At 38.6% G+C, this 18,784-nt stretch overlaps 2 protein-coding genes across 2 annotated transcripts; one reads left to right on the top strand and one right to left on the bottom strand.

The window, feature by feature from the left end:
• Positions 1 to 13,745, bottom strand: LOC139719460 (CDK5 and ABL1 enzyme substrate 2-like). Its single transcript, XM_071630874.1, has 10 exons — positions 13,336 to 13,745; positions 11,801 to 12,025; positions 10,577 to 10,663; positions 7,709 to 7,832; positions 6,734 to 6,896; positions 5,855 to 5,976; positions 3,980 to 4,086; positions 2,052 to 2,188; positions 1,399 to 1,466; positions 1 to 158 (listed from the first exon to the last, which is right to left on the bottom strand). The coding sequence occupies exons 1-10, from the start codon at positions 13,743 to 13,745 to the stop codon at positions 18 to 20; spliced, it is 1,584 nt and encodes a 527-aa protein (XP_071486975.1). The 3' UTR covers positions 1 to 17.
• A 319-nt stretch (positions 13,746 to 14,064) lies between these two features.
• LOC139719459 (transmembrane protein 14C-like) lies at positions 14,065 to 18,501 on the top strand. The gene is made up of 4 exons (XM_071630873.1): positions 14,065 to 14,309; positions 14,846 to 14,947; positions 15,583 to 15,670; positions 18,249 to 18,501. Exons 1-4 carry the CDS (start codon positions 14,237 to 14,239, stop codon positions 18,289 to 18,291), a joined length of 306 nt encoding a protein of 101 aa, XP_071486974.1. The 5' UTR covers positions 14,065 to 14,236; the 3' UTR covers positions 18,292 to 18,501.
• Positions 18,502 to 18,784: the final 283 nt, after the last annotated feature.

Raw genomic sequence — 18,784 nt, 5'->3', positions numbered from 1 at the left:
CTCATATGTTCCATACGTCAGGACTGCTGAATGATGCGTTTGTAGTGCGGCAAGACCTCATGCTCTGGTACATGGAGCGAGAATTCCAGCGCCACCAGGATCGGGAACTCAAAGGCAATCAGCGTCTTGCGACTCTCACGGAATGTAGATTCAATTTCCTAAAGATTAACCAACAAAAAAATCAGATCAGGCAATTAAAAAAACAACAACAAATAAATGGACTTCTTTAGCGAGATGGTGAAGGTACATAGGCTACAGTAAGGAAAATATATCGAAACCTAGACATTGACAAAGTTTTTCGGAGATGACAAAAAAAAATCTACAAATGAATTCAATAAATTCTACAATGTTGAGAAAGTAATATATACATGAACTTAGTGGAAATTTGTATATGGAAGATGTGCTATGTAATGGCATCATTATCTCATGTAAATTGCAAAATCATGTAGTTAAGTTTAGTTTCAATCCATTTCATTTTTCTCATATAATGTTACATCATGAATGATAGCAAGATTTATTGTACCTTTGAATAATAAACAACGGTGGAAATTTTTGCTGTGTTGAAATTACTGCTCATTTCGCAAAACCTGAGACTAGCACGAAAAAATGAAAGCATGCAAACATTTTTGCTTGCCATATGTTCCAGTACATGATGTCTTGATTCCACAGAATTGAAAATGAGTTGAACTCAACTTGGCAGACCGAGCGCCAAAAATTACCTGCTCAAAAATATCCACTTTTTCAGTACATACATAATATATATAATATACATAACAATTATAATGACAACTTATAATGTTAAAGGGTGTGTACAGTTCTGGTTGAGGTGAGGATTTAGCTTTTAACGTTTTGATAGATATTCAGAAACCACTCTATAAGATGTCAAAGAGCATGCAATTCTAAGGGGTATCAAAAGTTTATTTGATGAAAATCGGTTTTGAAATGGCTGAGATATCCAAAAACAAGGTGAAACAAAGAGATCCCAATAAAAGGCGTGGCCTGTCGCCTTTTATTATTATCACTTTTTGGGATATCTCGCCCATTTGAAAACCAATTTTCATCAAATAAATGTTGAATCCTTAAAATTACATGCTCTTTCATATTTCACACAAATAAGAGGTTTCTCATTATCTCACTTAGGAATGTTCAAAACATGAATCCCCACCTCAACCAGTACTGTACAGTCCCTTTAACATTTACTACTAATATCAGCTACTAATATCAGCATTTTGTGAAAAACTGTGACACTAACAGTTTTAAGAAGTTTCTAATTTTACGTCTAGGCTTGATGAAGCATCTTTCATTTTGTTTGTCCGACTTTACACTAATTTTCTTTTTTTTTAAACACCTGAACATGGTTTAGAAGCATACTGTAAGTCTGTGACTCAGCGTACGAACCTTGAACACAGTCTGTAGGTCAGTCCCCTTGACGTCGTTCAGCTTGGCAGCTAGCAGGAGACATGTTCCTGAATGAACACAAAATTAATCCGATGATATTTGGCGAGGTTGATATAATTCATCTCTACCCATGTCCATGGCTCGCCAAATTAGAGTGTGAACACATTGATATGGCATGCAACATAACACATGCATATATAAGGCAATGAAAAAACATAAGACTTTACTAATATCTTTATGTAGCTCAAATCGACACTTATCGAACTTCCCCATTTTCATTTGAAATTTTTTAACCCCATCCATATTGTCAACTTCTACTTCAACCTTACGGAATATTTGCGTTTTTATCATGACAATTACCTCCCGACGGAAATTAAAGCCCCCCCCCCCCCCAAGGTTTGCATAAAGATTAGGGTTAGGGTTAGGTTTAGGGTTAGAGTTAGGGTAAGGGTTAGGATTAGGTTCAGGATTAGGATTAGGGTTAGGGTAAGGGGAAGGGGAAGGGGTAATTGCCCTTCACCTGAATATTTGTTATAAGCGTAAACTTCAATTGTCCAGTTTTCTTCTTCTTTTTTTATAACTATTTTCCTAGTGTCACAAGATAATTTCCTAGAATATTAAAGGTATCAGTCAGTCAGTGCGCTCTGTCTCACCAGCACAAGACTTCCGGTTCTCCTTGTTGATCTTCCGGTGGATGACAAGCTTCTCGTAGTAGACATAGGATGCGGCAAGGATCCAGGGGTCAAGGGAGCACACATCCAGGGCAAGTTTCCTCATCTCACGCTTGATGCTGCTCAGAAGAAGAAAGGATGGTGGACAGCAAAATTTTGGCTTTTGGGTAATTTCACAAAATTTATTCATGCATCGTCAAATATGTGATGATTGTTCTAATCACTTTTGTTCGACTACTACACTTTTGAAGATGTAATGTAAGTGTCTGGGTTTTTCTTTTTTTCAGAATTTCCTCTTTGATACCTCCAAAATTTATTTCATTGCACAAATCAAAGTCAAATACTTGATGCTGCTCAGAAAATGAATGCATGGTGGACAGGGAAAAATTTGGCCTTTCGATAATTTCATAAGAGATATCCACACATCCCCCAAATACGCGACAATTGTCCCAATTAAATATCTGTTCAACTACTGCACACTTTTTAACCCTAACCAGGCCGGGCTTTTTTGGGTGTTCTGTGGCCGGGGAGGGGTTGATTCAACCCCCCCCCCCCCCCCGAGATCTCGGCCATCGATCGCGCAATCGCCATGAAATTTGGCACGTGCATTGCCTGTGGCGTATTCTACCACGCTATACAAAAAGAAATGGAAATTTTCGTCATAATAATTAATTATGTTAATATATGCATAAAATCATACATTTTGCTCTAAATCAGAAATTAAAGCTCCTAGAATTTTCATTTTTGGTGAAAACATTCTTTGTAGCATTCCTAACAATGTACTTGAAAAAAAAAATTGGTATCATAATAAATTTCTTAAGTATTTTATTGTTTTATGAATTTCTTATGTATTTCTCTGTTTTTTCGACCTTCTGTTTTATCATTTTTTTTCCGCAAAATTTATGACAGAACCTATTTCGAGCATAATTATGCTAAAATTAATTAGTTTCAGCCTATAAAAGTGAAAATAATCATATCTTTATGAATAAGAAGAGAAAACTCCATTTGCATAGACTTTATACACAAAATCACGTTTTTGAGCCATTTTTGGCCTGACAGGCATGTATAAAACGTCATGCAGCGTCGTAACGGTATGCGCGATTTTCGCGAAAATGGTGTCAAAAGATGCGCAAGACTTGAAAGTAAAAAGTCAGTGAACGGCGCGGTCAAAAAATTTCGCGCGGCGGAGAAGTCGCGAAAAATGTCGAGGGTGGGGGTTGATTCAACCCCCCCGGCCTTTTTAGGGTTAAGATGTAATATACAAAAGTAAGTGTCTGGGGTTTTCTTTTTCTTTTAGAATTTCCTCTTTTATACCTCCATTATTTATTTCATTGCACAAGTCAAAATAAAATACTAGTACATGAATTTAATAAGAATAAAATATTTGAGACAGGAAAAAGGTGGTCGTTCACCTGCTCATCTTACGGACTGATTTTGCTATATCATTCTCAGTACTTATCCTTAATGGGTTAAGAAACACAAATTTAACCAAACCTTTGAAAATGTGTAACTTTTGAATGAATTTTTGAACTTCCCTAATGTGTACTACCAATATTTCTGCATTCACTGAATATACATAATCATATCTGGGGTAAATTCAATTCTAGTAAGAACCACTATGCAGCATAAGAAAGTCTGGGGTAAAACACAATATTTTTGCAGCATATAATTATTGCTAATTGGATCCGACGGTCTTTTCCGCAGGATGAAATTTTTACGAGTCGCCCCTAACATTCAATGCATATAGTGTAGACAAGAACTTTCGCCTTTGAATGCTTCTATAACAGATATATGGCGCTATACAAATGCTGTGGATCATCATCATCATCATTATCTTGGCTCTTGCGAAATTCACAAAATTATATGCACGTGAACTTTCCTCATTTGACAGTAATCAAGGAGTGTCTTACCTTCTCAGTTTACTGAGGGTGAGGTCAATGTTGGGGAAGCGCTCCTTAAATTTGTTGTTCAGCTCTTTCTTCAGCTCAGACGGCTTGGTGTAGTCCACTACAGAGACCTGGCAGTGTAGTTAAATCCCAAATACAACTTAAAATGGGCACAATGCTACACAAAATGAATATGACATACATGTAATGCTGACTCCTTTTTTTTGGAGTCAGATGAAAGAGTGTCAGTTTCTTTCTACATTCTCTCAATCCTTATGTTTATGAAGGTGAACTTGTCCTTTAACCCTAGGCCGGGCTATTTAGGTAGTTGATAGAGCCGGGGGGGGGGGGGGCCTCCCAGGCCCCCCCCTTCCAGATCTCAGCTGTCGACCGCGCGATCGCGACGAAAATTGGCACACACATTGCCTATGATGTAATCTAAAATACCTTGAAGTTAATTCTTAAAAAAATTATAGTTTATGCTAAATTATGCTAATTTATGCATAATGATACATGAAATCAGACTATTTGGTATAAATCACAAAATAAAGCTCAAAACAGGCACATTTTTTGTGCAAATATTCTTTTTAGTGTCCTTAGCAAATGTAATTAAAAAAAATTGTGATATCAAAAAAAATTCTTAAGTATTTTATTGTTTTTTGAATTTCTTATGTATTTCCTTGTTTTTTCAACTTTTATGTTTTTCATTGTTTTTTCGATGAAATTTGTCCGCGACATCGCTCCGAACAAGAAAATATGTTATTCATTGATTTTAATCAATGAAACACCAAAATAATCATGCTTTTATGAAATTTGCCTGTAAGCACAGTTTGCATTTAAATTGTACACGAATTCATGTTTCTGAGCAATATTTGGTCTGACATGCATGTACATATTTATGCGTAACTTCGGAACCGCACGCCCGGGCGTCGCAAATTTGGTGTCAAAAGATGCGGGAGACTCGAAAGAAAAAAGTCATTAAGCGTCGCGGCGATAGCTTTTTGCGATTGCGATACATCGCGCGGAACGTTGAGGGGGGAGGGGGCTCGGAGGCCCCCCCCCTCCTATATCACAAGGATGTTGTGAAATGAATTGAAATGGATAGTTATGAAGAATTATTCGCTGTCAAAATTCAGGTGACTCATGAAATATTTCCTTTGTAGCTTTTTCACATTATACGTGAAGATTATAATCCCTCTATTTCTAAAATCACACAACAAAATCTTTTCAATTTTAAATTCATGTGATTGAACAAGACTGGACACAAAGTGCTGTAAAATAGCACATAGTTTTGTTGTCACAAAAGTTATAGCCTTGAATTGATATTCCAATCTTTACATTGTACCACTCCCCCTCCTCTCCCTTAAAGGGGCATTCCGGATGACTTTCATAATTTCACATCATGTAGTACATAAATCAACAGCTTCATGTATAGATTTGTGGAGTTTATTGTCATTCTTGAGCAGAGAAACAGTACTCTGAAAAACCTTAAGCAAATTACACTGAACAAAGATGATGACATAGAAGCCTCACATATTTCAGAAATGTAGTAGTGTCATTCCATTACAATACTGCTTGCTTGCAAGTTCACCTGTGTATAACCTATGCATGCCTTCTTCCTTTTGTTCTGCTTCCTTGAGCCCCAGCTCATGCATTCCTATGATGAGGCTGCCATGTCATCATCCTTGTTCATTGCAATTTGTTATAAATTTCGAAAACATTATTCTTCATCTAAATCATTCTAAATTCTGAAACTCTGTACCCAGTATAACTAATTTATATTTGTTCAAATGTAAAAATCTGAAAATCATTCTGAGGTCTCCTTTAACTTGTTCCAAAACCTCTCCCACTAAACTGCTGCCACTGTTCTGAACTGTGAAAATTCCCTTGAAAACTCACAATGTACGAAGAGAAAGTGAGAAGCTTCCGGTGTTTGCCCAGACTCAGCTCCGGGTCATCCAGTTCGTCCGGGTCGTAGATCTTCTGACTGAGATGGTCCATGAGATGATGGTCAATTTCAGCTGGGGTCAAGGAGATAAATCAGGATCAAATCAAATCATGTCAAATTTAGAACAAATTCCTGGAACAATACAGAAAACAATACAAAGAAAACATGAGTGTGTAGGGAATGACTTGACATGTTCAGAACCCCAAGTTTGGTATATACCTGCAGTTTGTAGATCGAATTAATCCTTTTCATTTTAGTTGCATTTCATGCTCAATTCAAAATGCACATCTTTCTTTGCTATGCTTTTCATTCTCTTCAAAATTCTGGATCAGCTGCATGTGAACTTCTACAAAGCATGGTAACAAATATTAAGGTATGTCAACACTTTTGGTCACAGCTTTGTGAACATCGACAAGTGCCACCAGTTCAAATTCAGTCAGTGGTAGATATCTTGATGTGCACAGCCACCTGTACAAGTAGTTCTAATTTGATAGAAATTTGATTCAGCTATTTCTCATCAAAGCTTTGAATACTCAACGAAACATTAAAACATTAAAGTCAAAACACCATTCACTCCTTTATCATTATTCCCTGACAAATACGTTTACATTTATTCCTTCATTCATTCATACTTTATTCAGCTACCAATTCATTTTATACTAAATTGTCTAGTTATCCATTCATTCACCCAACCACTAATTCATTCAATCGTTAATTGTTTCATTCATACAACACAATGTGATTGGTATGAAGTGACTTGAAAACTACAGAAAAATCTAGTCTCCTGGGACTACCATCAATGGGTTGACATTTCAGAAAATAATACCCACTTTTATCCCACTGCAAAGGGGAGACATTGCTCATGGTCATTTTGCGAATGGCAGGAGAGTGCGGCGATGCAGACGATAGCTGCTCCATGTCCTGGATGTGTTTGCGGTAGAGGACCAGACTCAGATCTCGCGTTGGCACCAGAAAGTGGCTGAAGGAGACCGTCTGAGGAGAGCAACAATAAAAGTCTTAAAAATATAAACAACTTTGTAAAAAAGAGGGCATGAATTATCACTCATAATATCTATTAACTTTCTTTTTTCATTCCCAAGATTTATTAATGCATCCCTCTTTCCATTAGTTTCTCTCTTACTGCCTTTGCTTTCTTAAAGCCCGCCGCACACTACACGATTTTGCCCCGATTCACCGGTCTTAAGACCTTAAGACTAAAAGTGTGACGTCACAGTCTTGCCAGTTTCTAGTCGTACGACTGGGTCTTAACGCCAGTCATAGAGATTTGACATGTTGAATTTCTATGACTGGTCGTAAGCTTTCAGCCTTTCACAATGCAGTAAAATGCAAGCGCACACAGTGCGCACTGCGCGCGCTTTAAAGTCGGGTCGTATAGTGTGCGGTGTCCGGTCGGTACGACTGGTCTTAAGACCCAGCTTGGCTTAAGACTTTAAGACCAGTCTGATCGTGTAGTGTGCGGTGGCCTTAACACAGCTATCCAGTCATATAAGGCCAGTCTATTCTTAATGGCTTTTACACATGCTGCTATCAGAGCCATGATGAATTCTGAATTCTTAACACTGTACTCACCTAAATTAGTGGGAAACCGCTACCTCCATGCCCTTACTATGAATGAATTCATTGCCACATACATGTGATTATTCATGAAAAACTAAGACTCCAGTGCGGTTAAAACAGCAGAAGGAACAATGGCAAAAATAACAACAGCAGACAGATAACAGAAAATGTGCAGCATCAACAGTCACAGGCATCAATTGGTGGTAGGTAATGACAGATCTACTTACCGTCCCCTCATCTCCTAACTCCACCCCATCCAGTCTGGCTAGGAAGTCATCACTCTGCACCCTCAGCGGCTTGCTACCAGACGTCCGCCTCGACCGGGCAAATGACGAAGACTCAGAATTGCGCCTAAATAAAAGATAGAAGACACTTTATGAGCTCAAAATAGTGCCTTCCTATAAACCTACGTATTTCGAAGTGCCCATGGAGAATGAAAAATATCTTTAACCTGTGGTGCACTTCTGCCGATTTGTTACTGCATCATGAAATATGAAAATCTACTCACGATGATGACTGAATACATGTATGAGGTGGAAGAGCAATTAATCTTTATGAATGCCAGTGTACAGTGTGCTACTAAATCATCAAAGTTGTGACATAAGTATTGAAGAGGAGAAACAAGTGATGGACCAATATCAGAGCAAAATAAATATTTTTTCTACTTTTGCAACCTCACATCTGACGTGAAAAGTTGTAGTAACCAAAGTTGTGGAATACACCCATATCTGAGAGGCATGTATTTTGCTAGTTGGTAAGAAACTTATTTAAGGTGTAGCTTTAACATCATCTTGGGCAATCTATTATGTGGAAACTGTAAAACTCTTACAACTTTCCAGACAGTTCTATATTTTGTTATGTCATATATTTTCCATATTTTCTCTGATACTCTATTCATAAAGTAATTTCTTCTTATATCAGACAGCAAGCAACAACAAGAAGACCAAACAAGAGACCCGCGGGTCTAGCGCTCACCTGAGTATCGCAAGTTCACCTTTCACGCAGTCACTAATCTAAATTATTCACAGCTCTACCAAAATTTGACGAGGCATTCTCAAGTGGAAGATGAAAATGTACAATAAGGGCCCAATTTTTTCAAGATTCCTTAATTTGGGGGAATTGGGGCCCCCTGGGGCCCTCTGGGTGGGGCATGGTGCCCAGTTTGATAAATTGAGATCCTGACCACCTAGGGATGCTACCTGCCAAGTTTGACAAAAATCCATCATGAGGTTTTCAGGAAGAAGATGAAAATGTACAATTCAGGCCCCCATTTGGACCCTTCCAACCACCCCCCTCCCCCCTACCCCCAAGAGGGGCACCCCTGGATCTCCTATGAACAAACTTGAAACTACAGTCATTAATGTACTCACTCATAGTATTATCTCAGCTCTATAACTTCTGATTCTAGAGAAGATTTTTAAAGATTCCTTCATTTGGGGGGTTTGGGCCCCCTGGGGGCCCCCTGGGCGGGGCATGGTGCCCATTTTAACAAATTGAGATCCTAACCCCCTAGGAATGCTACCTGCCAAGTTTGGTGAAAATGGGTCATGGGGTTCTCAAGAAGAAGATAAAAATGTACAATTTAGGCCCCATTAGGACCCCTCCTCACCCCCCCCCCCCCCCTGGGTCCCAAGGGGGGGCACCCCTGATTCTGCCATGAACAAACTTGAAACTACAGTCATCAATGTGCTAACTCATAGTATTAACCTAGCTCTATCACTTCTGGTTCTAGAGAAGAAGGTTTTTGCGGATTCCTTAATTTTGGGGGGTTTGGGCCCCCGGGGGCCCCCTGGGTGGGTCATGGTGCCCATTTTAACAAATGGAGTTCCTAACCCCCTAGGGATGCTACCTGCCAAGTTTGGTGAAAATGGGTCATGGAGTTCTCAAGAAGAAGATGAAAATGTACAATTTAGGCCCCATTAGAACCCTTCCCCACCCCCCTCCCCTGGGTCCCAAGGGGGGCACCCCTGATTCTGCCATGAACAAACTTGAAACTACAGTCATCAATGTACTAACTCATAGTATTAACTTCGCTCTATCACTTCTGGTTCTAGAGAAGAAGATTTTTACAGATTCCTTAATTTTGGGGGGTTTGGGCCCCCCTGGGGGCCCCCTGGGTGGGGCATGGTGCCCATTTTAAGAAATTGAGTTCCTAACCCCCTAGGGATGCTACCTGCCAAGTTTGATGAAAATCGGTCATGGGGTTTTCAAGAAGAAGATGAAAATGTAAAAAGTTTACGCACGACGCACGACGGACGACGCACGACGGACGACGGACGACGGACGACGGACGACGGACGACGCACGACGCACGACGGACGCCGGACGAAGGGCGATCGCAATAGCTCACTTGAGCCTTTGGCTCAGGTGAGCTAAAAACATACAGAAATATTTTATTAGAAATTGAAATTCCACATTATAACCTTTGGAAATAAATCTGGTGATACAAAAATTCAACACATGTCAAAGCAGTTCTGAACTTTGTTTGTTCTTATTTAGCAGTAGAATGATCCCCTCTTCACCTTTATCATAGTAACAATGAAACATACCTGCCATAGTGTATAGTTCATAAGATAAAAAGGTGTCCCAGTTTGGAATCCGAGTACCCTTTAAATGTGACCATTCACTTACAATATAAGAGATTCATCAACTTCTTAACCTTTGCTGTGCTTTGTTTGTCTTCTGGCAAGCAGGATGGAGTGTTTTCATTACGAATCGGCACAAATTGGCACTAATTGCCCATGAAGAGAGATTACCCAAAAGCCCTAATCCCATTCAATCCCAATATTTTTGCGCGACTAATTTTTTGCACTTGGACAGTTAAGAAGAGTTTTGCGTGTTTTTAATTCCGCGGAATGAAGACAGTAAGTATTGGAGCATATGGCAAGCAATAATATTCACATGCTTTTATTTTCACGCTAGTTTCTGGTTGGCGAAATGCACGAAAATTTCCACACCACCAAAATTTCCACTTTTACAGTAAGTCAAGTTTTGATGGATTACTTTATACTGATTAAAAAAAGCTTGGCACGTTAAACTTAGTGCCTGGGTGCATTAAGGGTCAATGTTGGTAGGAGGCCAGTTTTCAAATTCACCTGTATATTCCAAGCTGGCTTCGTCTTGTGTATGGCAAGAGAGAATACATCACAAACGGAGAATGGCGAGGTGTGACGAGCAGCATCCTGGATGGGAAAGAAAGCACAAAATGTGAGCAGGAAAGAAAAAAACTATTCCCATTAACCTGTGTAAGACCATGGCCGGCGCAGCCGTGGGGGCCGTGGGGGCTCAGGCCCCCACACTTTTTGTGCACCATACAAAGGAATACATAAGGTGTCATCACTTTGGGCCCCCACACTTTTGTTAACCCGGAAGTATGTAAGTGGCACTAAAATAGAAATAGATAGGGATCTTGAAGTATGGCGGCGGTACGGTTATGTTTTTTCTCTGAAGACCTTTCTATTAATTTTTTTTTTTTGCTTGTTAGCTGAAGAAACCCGGAAGTGGCCGGATAGAGATGAGCTGAGGACCTTTTTTTTTTTTTTTTGCTTGTCAGCTGAAGAAACACGGAAGTGGACGGGGAGAAGAGATGTGCCTTTTTTTTTTTTTTTTTTTTTGCTTGTTAGCTCCTGAAACCCGGAAGTGGGCTCCCACACTTTTGAAAACACTGCGCCGGCCCTGAAGACTACCTAGTCCCACGAATACTTGGGCAGGTGTCTATGGGGAAACATGTGGTATACATGTACTGTACGAGCTGAAATTTTCGTGTACAGATATTTTCGCGAATTGCTACTTGGAGGACTTTTTCGCGTGTTGTTAATTTCGCGGTTGCGAGGGTCTATCACTGAACTTACTTATTTGCACGTTGTTATTTTTGCGTGTTGTTATTTTCGCGGTTCAAAGGTGATTCGCGAAATTTGCGAAAATAAAACCACTGCGAAAATTTCAGCTCGTACAGTAATACATGTAGTAAAATCAGATCTTCCTCAGTGGGTTAAAATTGACGGTTTGCATGCATCATTTGTCATTTCATGAACTTTCATTTTTCCTACTTCTTTCTTTTTTTTTGATGAAAAACAAAACAAAACAAAACAAAACATACTTTGAATCTAAAATACAACATGACAAGAAACTCTACTATTTCTTTAGCAGATGTGATTGCTCATCTCGCCTGCACTCCTGTGCATTATTTCGGCTTCACAGAATCATGCACAGGAAATTTACCAGGTAATTATAGTTGGACAACAGCCACCATACATTGTATGATGGGTCCTTACTGGCATAGTTCACTGACACACCATGCATTACAAGAAAGTGGCTACCTTTCGTTTCGACACACACGCAGGCGGTAAGACCTCGCCACTGGAATCATGAAGCCCACGGGAGGCGTTCGCTCCTTTGGCGACTCTACATGACACATGGCATGCGAGGGCAGCATACAGGTTTCACTCTCCGTCACCTGGGACAGTGACCCAGAGAAATCTGCCGACTGCTGGTGGTGAAACAGGCGCCGTTTGGAGTGTTCGCTGTATGACCCCGAGAAACTCCTGTGGTTGTTTTCCATAAAAGTAAAAAAATAATGAAGGGTGTAAACTTATTACATCCGTGCCATAAAAAATGAAACAAAACATAACTCACAACAAGCATAAGTTCCAATTCACTTGTCTAAGTAATGAAGGCATTTCCATGATATCAAGTGTTTTAGTAAAAGGTGGTTCTTAGCATATTGTTTCTATGCTACCATCCAATTTCTCGTAAGAGGAAAGTTTTGAAAGTTAGATCTATACACATCAGTATTATCTTGCTTTGAATATTGTTGCAAGACAAACGTGTACCGTGGATAACATCCAGAATAGAAAAGTTTTGGAGGGGTGGTTGTTTGAGCAGAGGTTAAAATAACAATGAAAGATTTGTGTGGTTTTTCAGAAATGAACAATATGCCATCCACAAAAATTGCCTCTTGGAACACTTTGTATGCATTTTTTTTTTTTTTATGTAGGGCCCTAGAGGTTATTCTTCTAAAGACTTACTGAAAACTATTATTGTCTCTATGCGTTAGAGGGCAGGACATGGCTAATTGCTTACAAAAAATGAAAAGGTATCAATCAATGCACATCTTTCTTATTCCATCAAGGTGGCAGATCAAGGTACCAAGGTCGCAAATCTGCTTTAGTGCCATACTGTACTCCTGTATGGCTCTACTGTAGACATTGGAGATGAGTTCTATCAGTATCATTCTATTATTCCATCAAGCAGGTTCTGGGGGCATTATAATGGCCAGGGGCTGAAGAATAACCTTTTTTTTTTTTTTTTTTTTTTCCAGGGCCAGGTGGGTAGGGGCTATAAAACAGCTAGCGTGTAGGGCTGTGGACAGAAGGCATGGGTCATGGGCAGGGTTCGAAATTGGCGATGGTCCGCTGGCCATTGGCCACCCAAAATCACGTCGGACTAGCTAAAAATCGTAAAATTCTGAAGTTACTATACTAGTCTAGTCCGTCTGGCTAGCCAAAATATTGCTTCAGTGTCAAAATTGATTCTAAGTAGTCCGCCTGGCTAGTTAAAAAAAAAGTTAAGTGCGACCCCTGATGGGTATTGAGATTTCCCCCCAATTGCCCCCGCTTTTTTTTTTCAATCTTTCTTTCATTTTTTTTTTTTTTTTTGAGAGCCTAAAAGTCAAGGAACTGCAGCCTCCCCAGCTAGCAGCTCAGCTCTCTCCCCCTCCCACCCCCCCCCCCATTCATTCTTTATCAATTGTCAAGAATGAAGTTAAATTACTTCAGTCACACAAGAAATAAAGGACTGAAATCTACGCAATGGCTGATTTAGCTTTTTACTTTCCAGTTAGCGATCTGCTTACCCGGAGTGGTAGAAAGGCGAGTCATATCTGTGGGACGAAACGGGTGGACTTTTCTCGCCCGAAGTTCGACGGCTTCTGGTACGAGCGACCCGCGTGCTACACTGCATGCTGCTGTTGGGCGTATCAACAGTGGACCTCCCCTGACCCGTCGCCTGAACTCCTCCGATGAATGTCCCTCCCCCGTCGGTGACATCACGCTCGCTCCTGCTGTTGCGCGAAAACTCACTGCACTGGTTGTTGATATCACTGTTGTTTTCGGTTTTCGCGTTGTTAGATTCTAAACTCTGCTTCCCTTTGATTAAAGATGGTGGGGTACTGCCATCTAGAGATATGTTGGACAAGAAATTTACGGCTTCAATGCGTCTTTTTGCATGTCGCAAATGAGATTTTTTCTTCACGTTATCCGCCATGTTTTGGAAGAAAAACTCTATGGAAAGCCGACATTGTTCTAATCATTTCAATTTACTATAGCCCAGCACGTCAATAATTATTATTTTTACATCTTTTTGATTCTCGAGGTATTTGTTATCAAAAGAAATTTCCACAGTTACATTCTATAGACATTAAAAATAAGATGATAAAATATCAAACCCCTCTCAAACAGTTTTTACCCATTCTGCCCTGTTTAATTTTGGCACTTCATAAGTTTATCTGCTTCTCGATCTCGACTGTAATCAGGGTCTACGTGTGTGAAGATGCGTTGAGGACATAAATAAAACTGATTGTGGATCTGCATGCTGCTGGTGGCTGTGTTGATAGTGGTGGCCTGGTGGTAGCACTCGCCTGCTTGTTGTTTTGTAGTAGAATACAAGTGTAGTAGGACTTAGCTACAGGTACTCGTTCCAAACGTGCTGGGTGCCGGAGCAAGCTTCTGCAGATATTCGCCTCAAAAATCTACAAAATGACAGATGTTCTGGGATTCGGATATGCAGCCATCGTGGCAATAGGCGGAGTAGTTGGCTACCTCAAAGCAGGTAAACTTTAATAGAATCTAGATCAGTAATAGTAGGCCTAAAGAAGTTTAAAGTTACATCCAAAGTATGGGAAACTCTCTCTAGGCAGTAGAAGTAATTTTGCATTTAAAATGGCAATTTAACAAGGCAGTAGAAGCTAAGTATATTTTATGATGACAGAATGCTGAACCTATTTACAATTACTAATACTATGAATTACAGGTTTCAAATGCCCGAACCCCCCCCCCCCCCCCCAATCAAAGAATGTGTACTTTGTAAAGTTTGTTGTCTTTTGCATGAATTCTAAAAGAGAAGTTAGAGAGAAAGAGAGAGAGAGAGAGACACACACACACACGCACACACACACACACACAGAAACATAATTTGATGCTTGTGATGTGAATTTTTGTAACACTGGTAGTGCAGAGTCACCCAGATTCTGTAATGCAGTGATATGACGTGATATTTAAGTTCAGTGGCTAATGTAGTGCAATGTTCATCATTACCAAAAGTCATTATTTGTGGGGTCTTTTTTCATGTAAACCTCTGAACCACAGGTAGCACCATGTCTCTTGGGGCTGGTCTGCTGTTTGGATGTTTGGCTGGATATGGGGCTTCTTTGACTTCAAAAGATCCAATGAATGTGTACCCTATTCTTGGTAAGTACAGCTGAGAGTCCTTCTGGATTCAAGAGACTTATAATTTTTCTGACACTGAAGATCTGTAGAGCTACATGTACATTCATCTAATAAACTAAAAACTGGAAGGGATTCTAGATGCTTTATTTTAGTTTATGGTCATAGATTGACAGCATACATTTTGAATACAGACAAAGGAATAAATATACCTTAAATACAGACTATTACTGAGACTCTCTGCTTGCAATTTTATTTTGATTTTTTTGTTGAATTTGGAAACAAACTTTAATTTTAGGAGAAGAAGGTAAAGAGAGAGTGATACAATGTAATGATGAAATATCAGGTATGAATCTTGAAAACTGCATTGAGCAAACTTTACAAAAAAGGTAATTAAAAAGATAAGTGAAAAGTGAAAAATGCACGAGATTTAAGTACTTTCTTGAATATATTTTCTTCTTTTGTTTTTGAATCTATGCATTAAATTTTCCAATCATTGTTTCACCAAGGTGGCTTTATGCATATTTGGCATTTGGTGAGGTTTTTACATAATTACAGTAATTGCGCTTGGACGTCTTATAAAAGGACAGTAAAAAATTGCATAATAAACTATCTTAAGCATAAGCTGTCAATCTGATTTTTTTCTCTGATATTTACAGGCACTGCTGCTGTGTTGTGTGGGATCATGGGTTACAGGTTCTCAAACAGTGGGAAGTTCATGCCGGCTGGTCTTGTGGCATCCCTCAGGTGTGCTATTCCTGTTGCTCTTTGACTTTGTTGTTTTTCTTTCTTTTTTTTTCATTTTGAGTGAATGATTATCGTAAATACTCATGTACACTCAGCAAAAAAAGAAAGTAAACACTTTTTCAAGTCTTTATTTCTTATAGAATTTTTGGCTAAATGTTAATGTATCATAACCATATGAAAGATAATTTAATTGGCTATCAACTTGGTAAGTCAATAAAAGAAGAAACTTTACGCATGAGTAAATATCTCTGTTTACCTATTCCAAGGCACAAAAGTAAAAATTGCGAAAATGAACAAGCTGTCATTCAGGTGTAAATGTGACTGCGCATCACAAAACGAACAAAAAGTCGCACACACTGATTTTGTGTGAGGACTGAAAAAGGGTGAAATGGGTCAACCTAGCCGATCAGTAACTTTTTCATATTTTCTGAAAGAGCGAGTCTTCTTCTACATTATGCTAAAATTTGGGATCATAAAACGGGCAAGAAAGTGTGTTATTGAGCAGTTTATTTCGAACATTTTTTGTTTGGGTAGAATAGCGTGATTAGGTGTGTCTTTAGAGTCCCCTTTCCATTTCTTAAAAACCTTGTACACATTCTTCACTTTCAACTCTAATAAGTTTTGAAAGGATAATGTTACTGCTCTGAAAGTTAGCATTAATTATGGACAGAATGTGTTGATAAGGCATGCTCAATTTCAGTTTAATCTGATAATCCCTTCATTGTTGTTACTCCCGTGGTTTACATCCTGTTTTTTTGCCCCATACATCACACAGCCAGCACTGATTGATAAAGATTAAGCGCTTGAATAGACACTGTACTTCAGAGCCTCTTTTCTCAGTTCACACTTTTCCTGAGTGTGTGCTTTCTTTCCAATATTTAGATAGGTTAGGAGAGTCTATAGATTTGATTTGAGTTATACATCATTTTAAAGCTTAACCCGTTGAGGACGGTTTGATTTTGCTACAAAACGCATTTCCCATAGACACTTGACCGAGTATACTCGGGACTCGTCCTCAACGGGTTAAAGTCTGCTCTTTCAGAGTATGCTCTTAGCTAAAATTTCATGTCTGGCGACTTTCTGTGTGTTTTGTGATGCAGGGTCACAAATGCTCTTCCATGTAACAATAAGAACAAAAGACAAATTTAACACATCCAAAAGCATGAATTCAGTTGCAAAAATACCTATGATCTCTATAATATCTTTAAAGCCCAAAAGATAAATAAAGGCTAAAATGATGGAGGGAAATGATCTATTTTTTTTTTTGTTGGTTGAATTCAAATTCATATGAAATGAAAGAAAAAGCAATATGAACGAAAATGGTACGATTTTGAATTGATTTCTCAAATTAGGAAAATTGTAAATTGTATTTGGGTCTTGAATTTGTGTCATGAATTCTGAAATGACTAAATTGAATGAATGAAATAAAGGTATTCTGTTCATTTCATCATCTTTGTGCCCTCACTCCCTATGTGATTTGAAATTGAGTTGACAGTCAATTCTTATTCTTAGTTTCGCACTTTGATCTTGTTTGAGGTTTTAAAGAGATAAAGAGAACGAAAAATTATGTTTGCTATTTTATTCATGTCTCTCATTGTGTTAAACTGGTCTTTTTTATCATCGTTAATGCAAAAAAAGACAATATGTAATTTTTTGCAATTTTTACTTTTGAGCCTTGGAGGACAAAAACAAACAAGTGTAAATAAGCCCTTTAGTGACCTACTTGGTTGATAGCCAATTAAATTACCTTTAATATGGTATATAATACATTGATTTTCATCAAAGTCTTCTTTGAACATCATGAAATCGAAAAAGTGTTTACTTTCTTTTATTTGCTGAGTGTATAAGGTGCACCTTTTTTGTGTGTGCTGAAAAGTATTGAAATTTGGGGGCGGGGGGTGCACTTTATACACAAATGCAAGTACACATGTCCATGTTTATTTGTCTGTTTTTCCTGCCCCATAAGTCAGGGTTCACTCATACATGAGTGTTTACAGAGTGCCAAAACCATTGCAAATGATTAATTTCACAGAGCTCTATTATTTTATTGTTTGGGAAGTAAATATTTTTGTAACAATTTTGTTGTAGTTTGTGAAACACAGCTCTACAGTTAATATTTTTCTCCTACAGTGTATCAAAATTTTCCCTGAATATCAGGACTACAATATACACTGTATACTGCACTTGATTTCCATGTTTTGGAGCAGATCTAAACAATTATGAAACCAGACTTGAAAGATATGTTCTTAGAACAATTGTGAGTAGTCTCCATCTGTTGCTCTGCCTGAGCCACCATAAAACAATTCTATTGTAATTGCACAACAGCTATGTCTGAGGCCTTTGTACTTTCAAACATACAGTTCCATTGCATTTCCCCCTCTTATTAATGTTGTATAGATGGAAAATCATGCATACATCTTATCAGCAAGTATTTGTGATTTCTTTGTTTTTAAAGAAAAAAGAAAATGTGCAATGCTGTCTCTATCTACGATAAGAAACAACACAACAAAATTTAAATAACAATCTTGTTTGTGTGTATCTGTTTGTGTGTACTTTTGATCTCTAATTTCATCTACAGTCTCCTCATGATCCTCCGCTACGGTTCCAGACTGTTGAAGTAAACTGAATTCACCGACTGTCAGCGAACATCTGTATTACTACTGGAAGGTGTCTTCAAGATGTTTTTTTTACTGACTTGTAATGTACCATAATGCCCCAATTCCTGTTTGTTATGCAGCATGCCTGTGATTGCATGTGTTAGCCCAAGGCTTATAAAAAAAAAATAGAAGCATGAAGAGGAGAATAGAAAAGAACAGAAAGGGGAGAGAAGGTAGGGGAAAAAAAAACACTACAAGAGAGTGAAGTGTGATATGGCAAAGTGATTTCAAAACAATCTATAGTTGAATGCTTGTGCCTAAAAGAGAAAAGTATGTACTGGACTTTGTCATGCGTTTAAACTGACTGCAAGTTTGCTATTTGATATTTGGTGATGCAGTCAGTGCTTCCTAAAAAGCAGTGAATTTCTTATTTTTGTACCATACATGTAACTAATTGGAGTCAAGTGATTGGAAAGAATGCAGATTTTTTCTTTCTTTCGAGGTTAAAAAAAGGAAT

The sequence above is a fragment of the Diadema antillarum genome, unplaced genomic scaffold (genome assembly GCF_040938485.1).
Source record: "Diadema antillarum isolate AM-2024a unplaced genomic scaffold, OU_Dant_1.0 scf00000111, whole genome shotgun sequence".
Classification (NCBI taxonomy): Eukaryota; Metazoa; Echinodermata; class Echinoidea; order Diadematoida; family Diadematidae; genus Diadema; species Diadema antillarum.
Note: the sequence above shows the minus strand (reverse complement) of the source record. Positions and strands in the feature narration are given on the sequence as shown.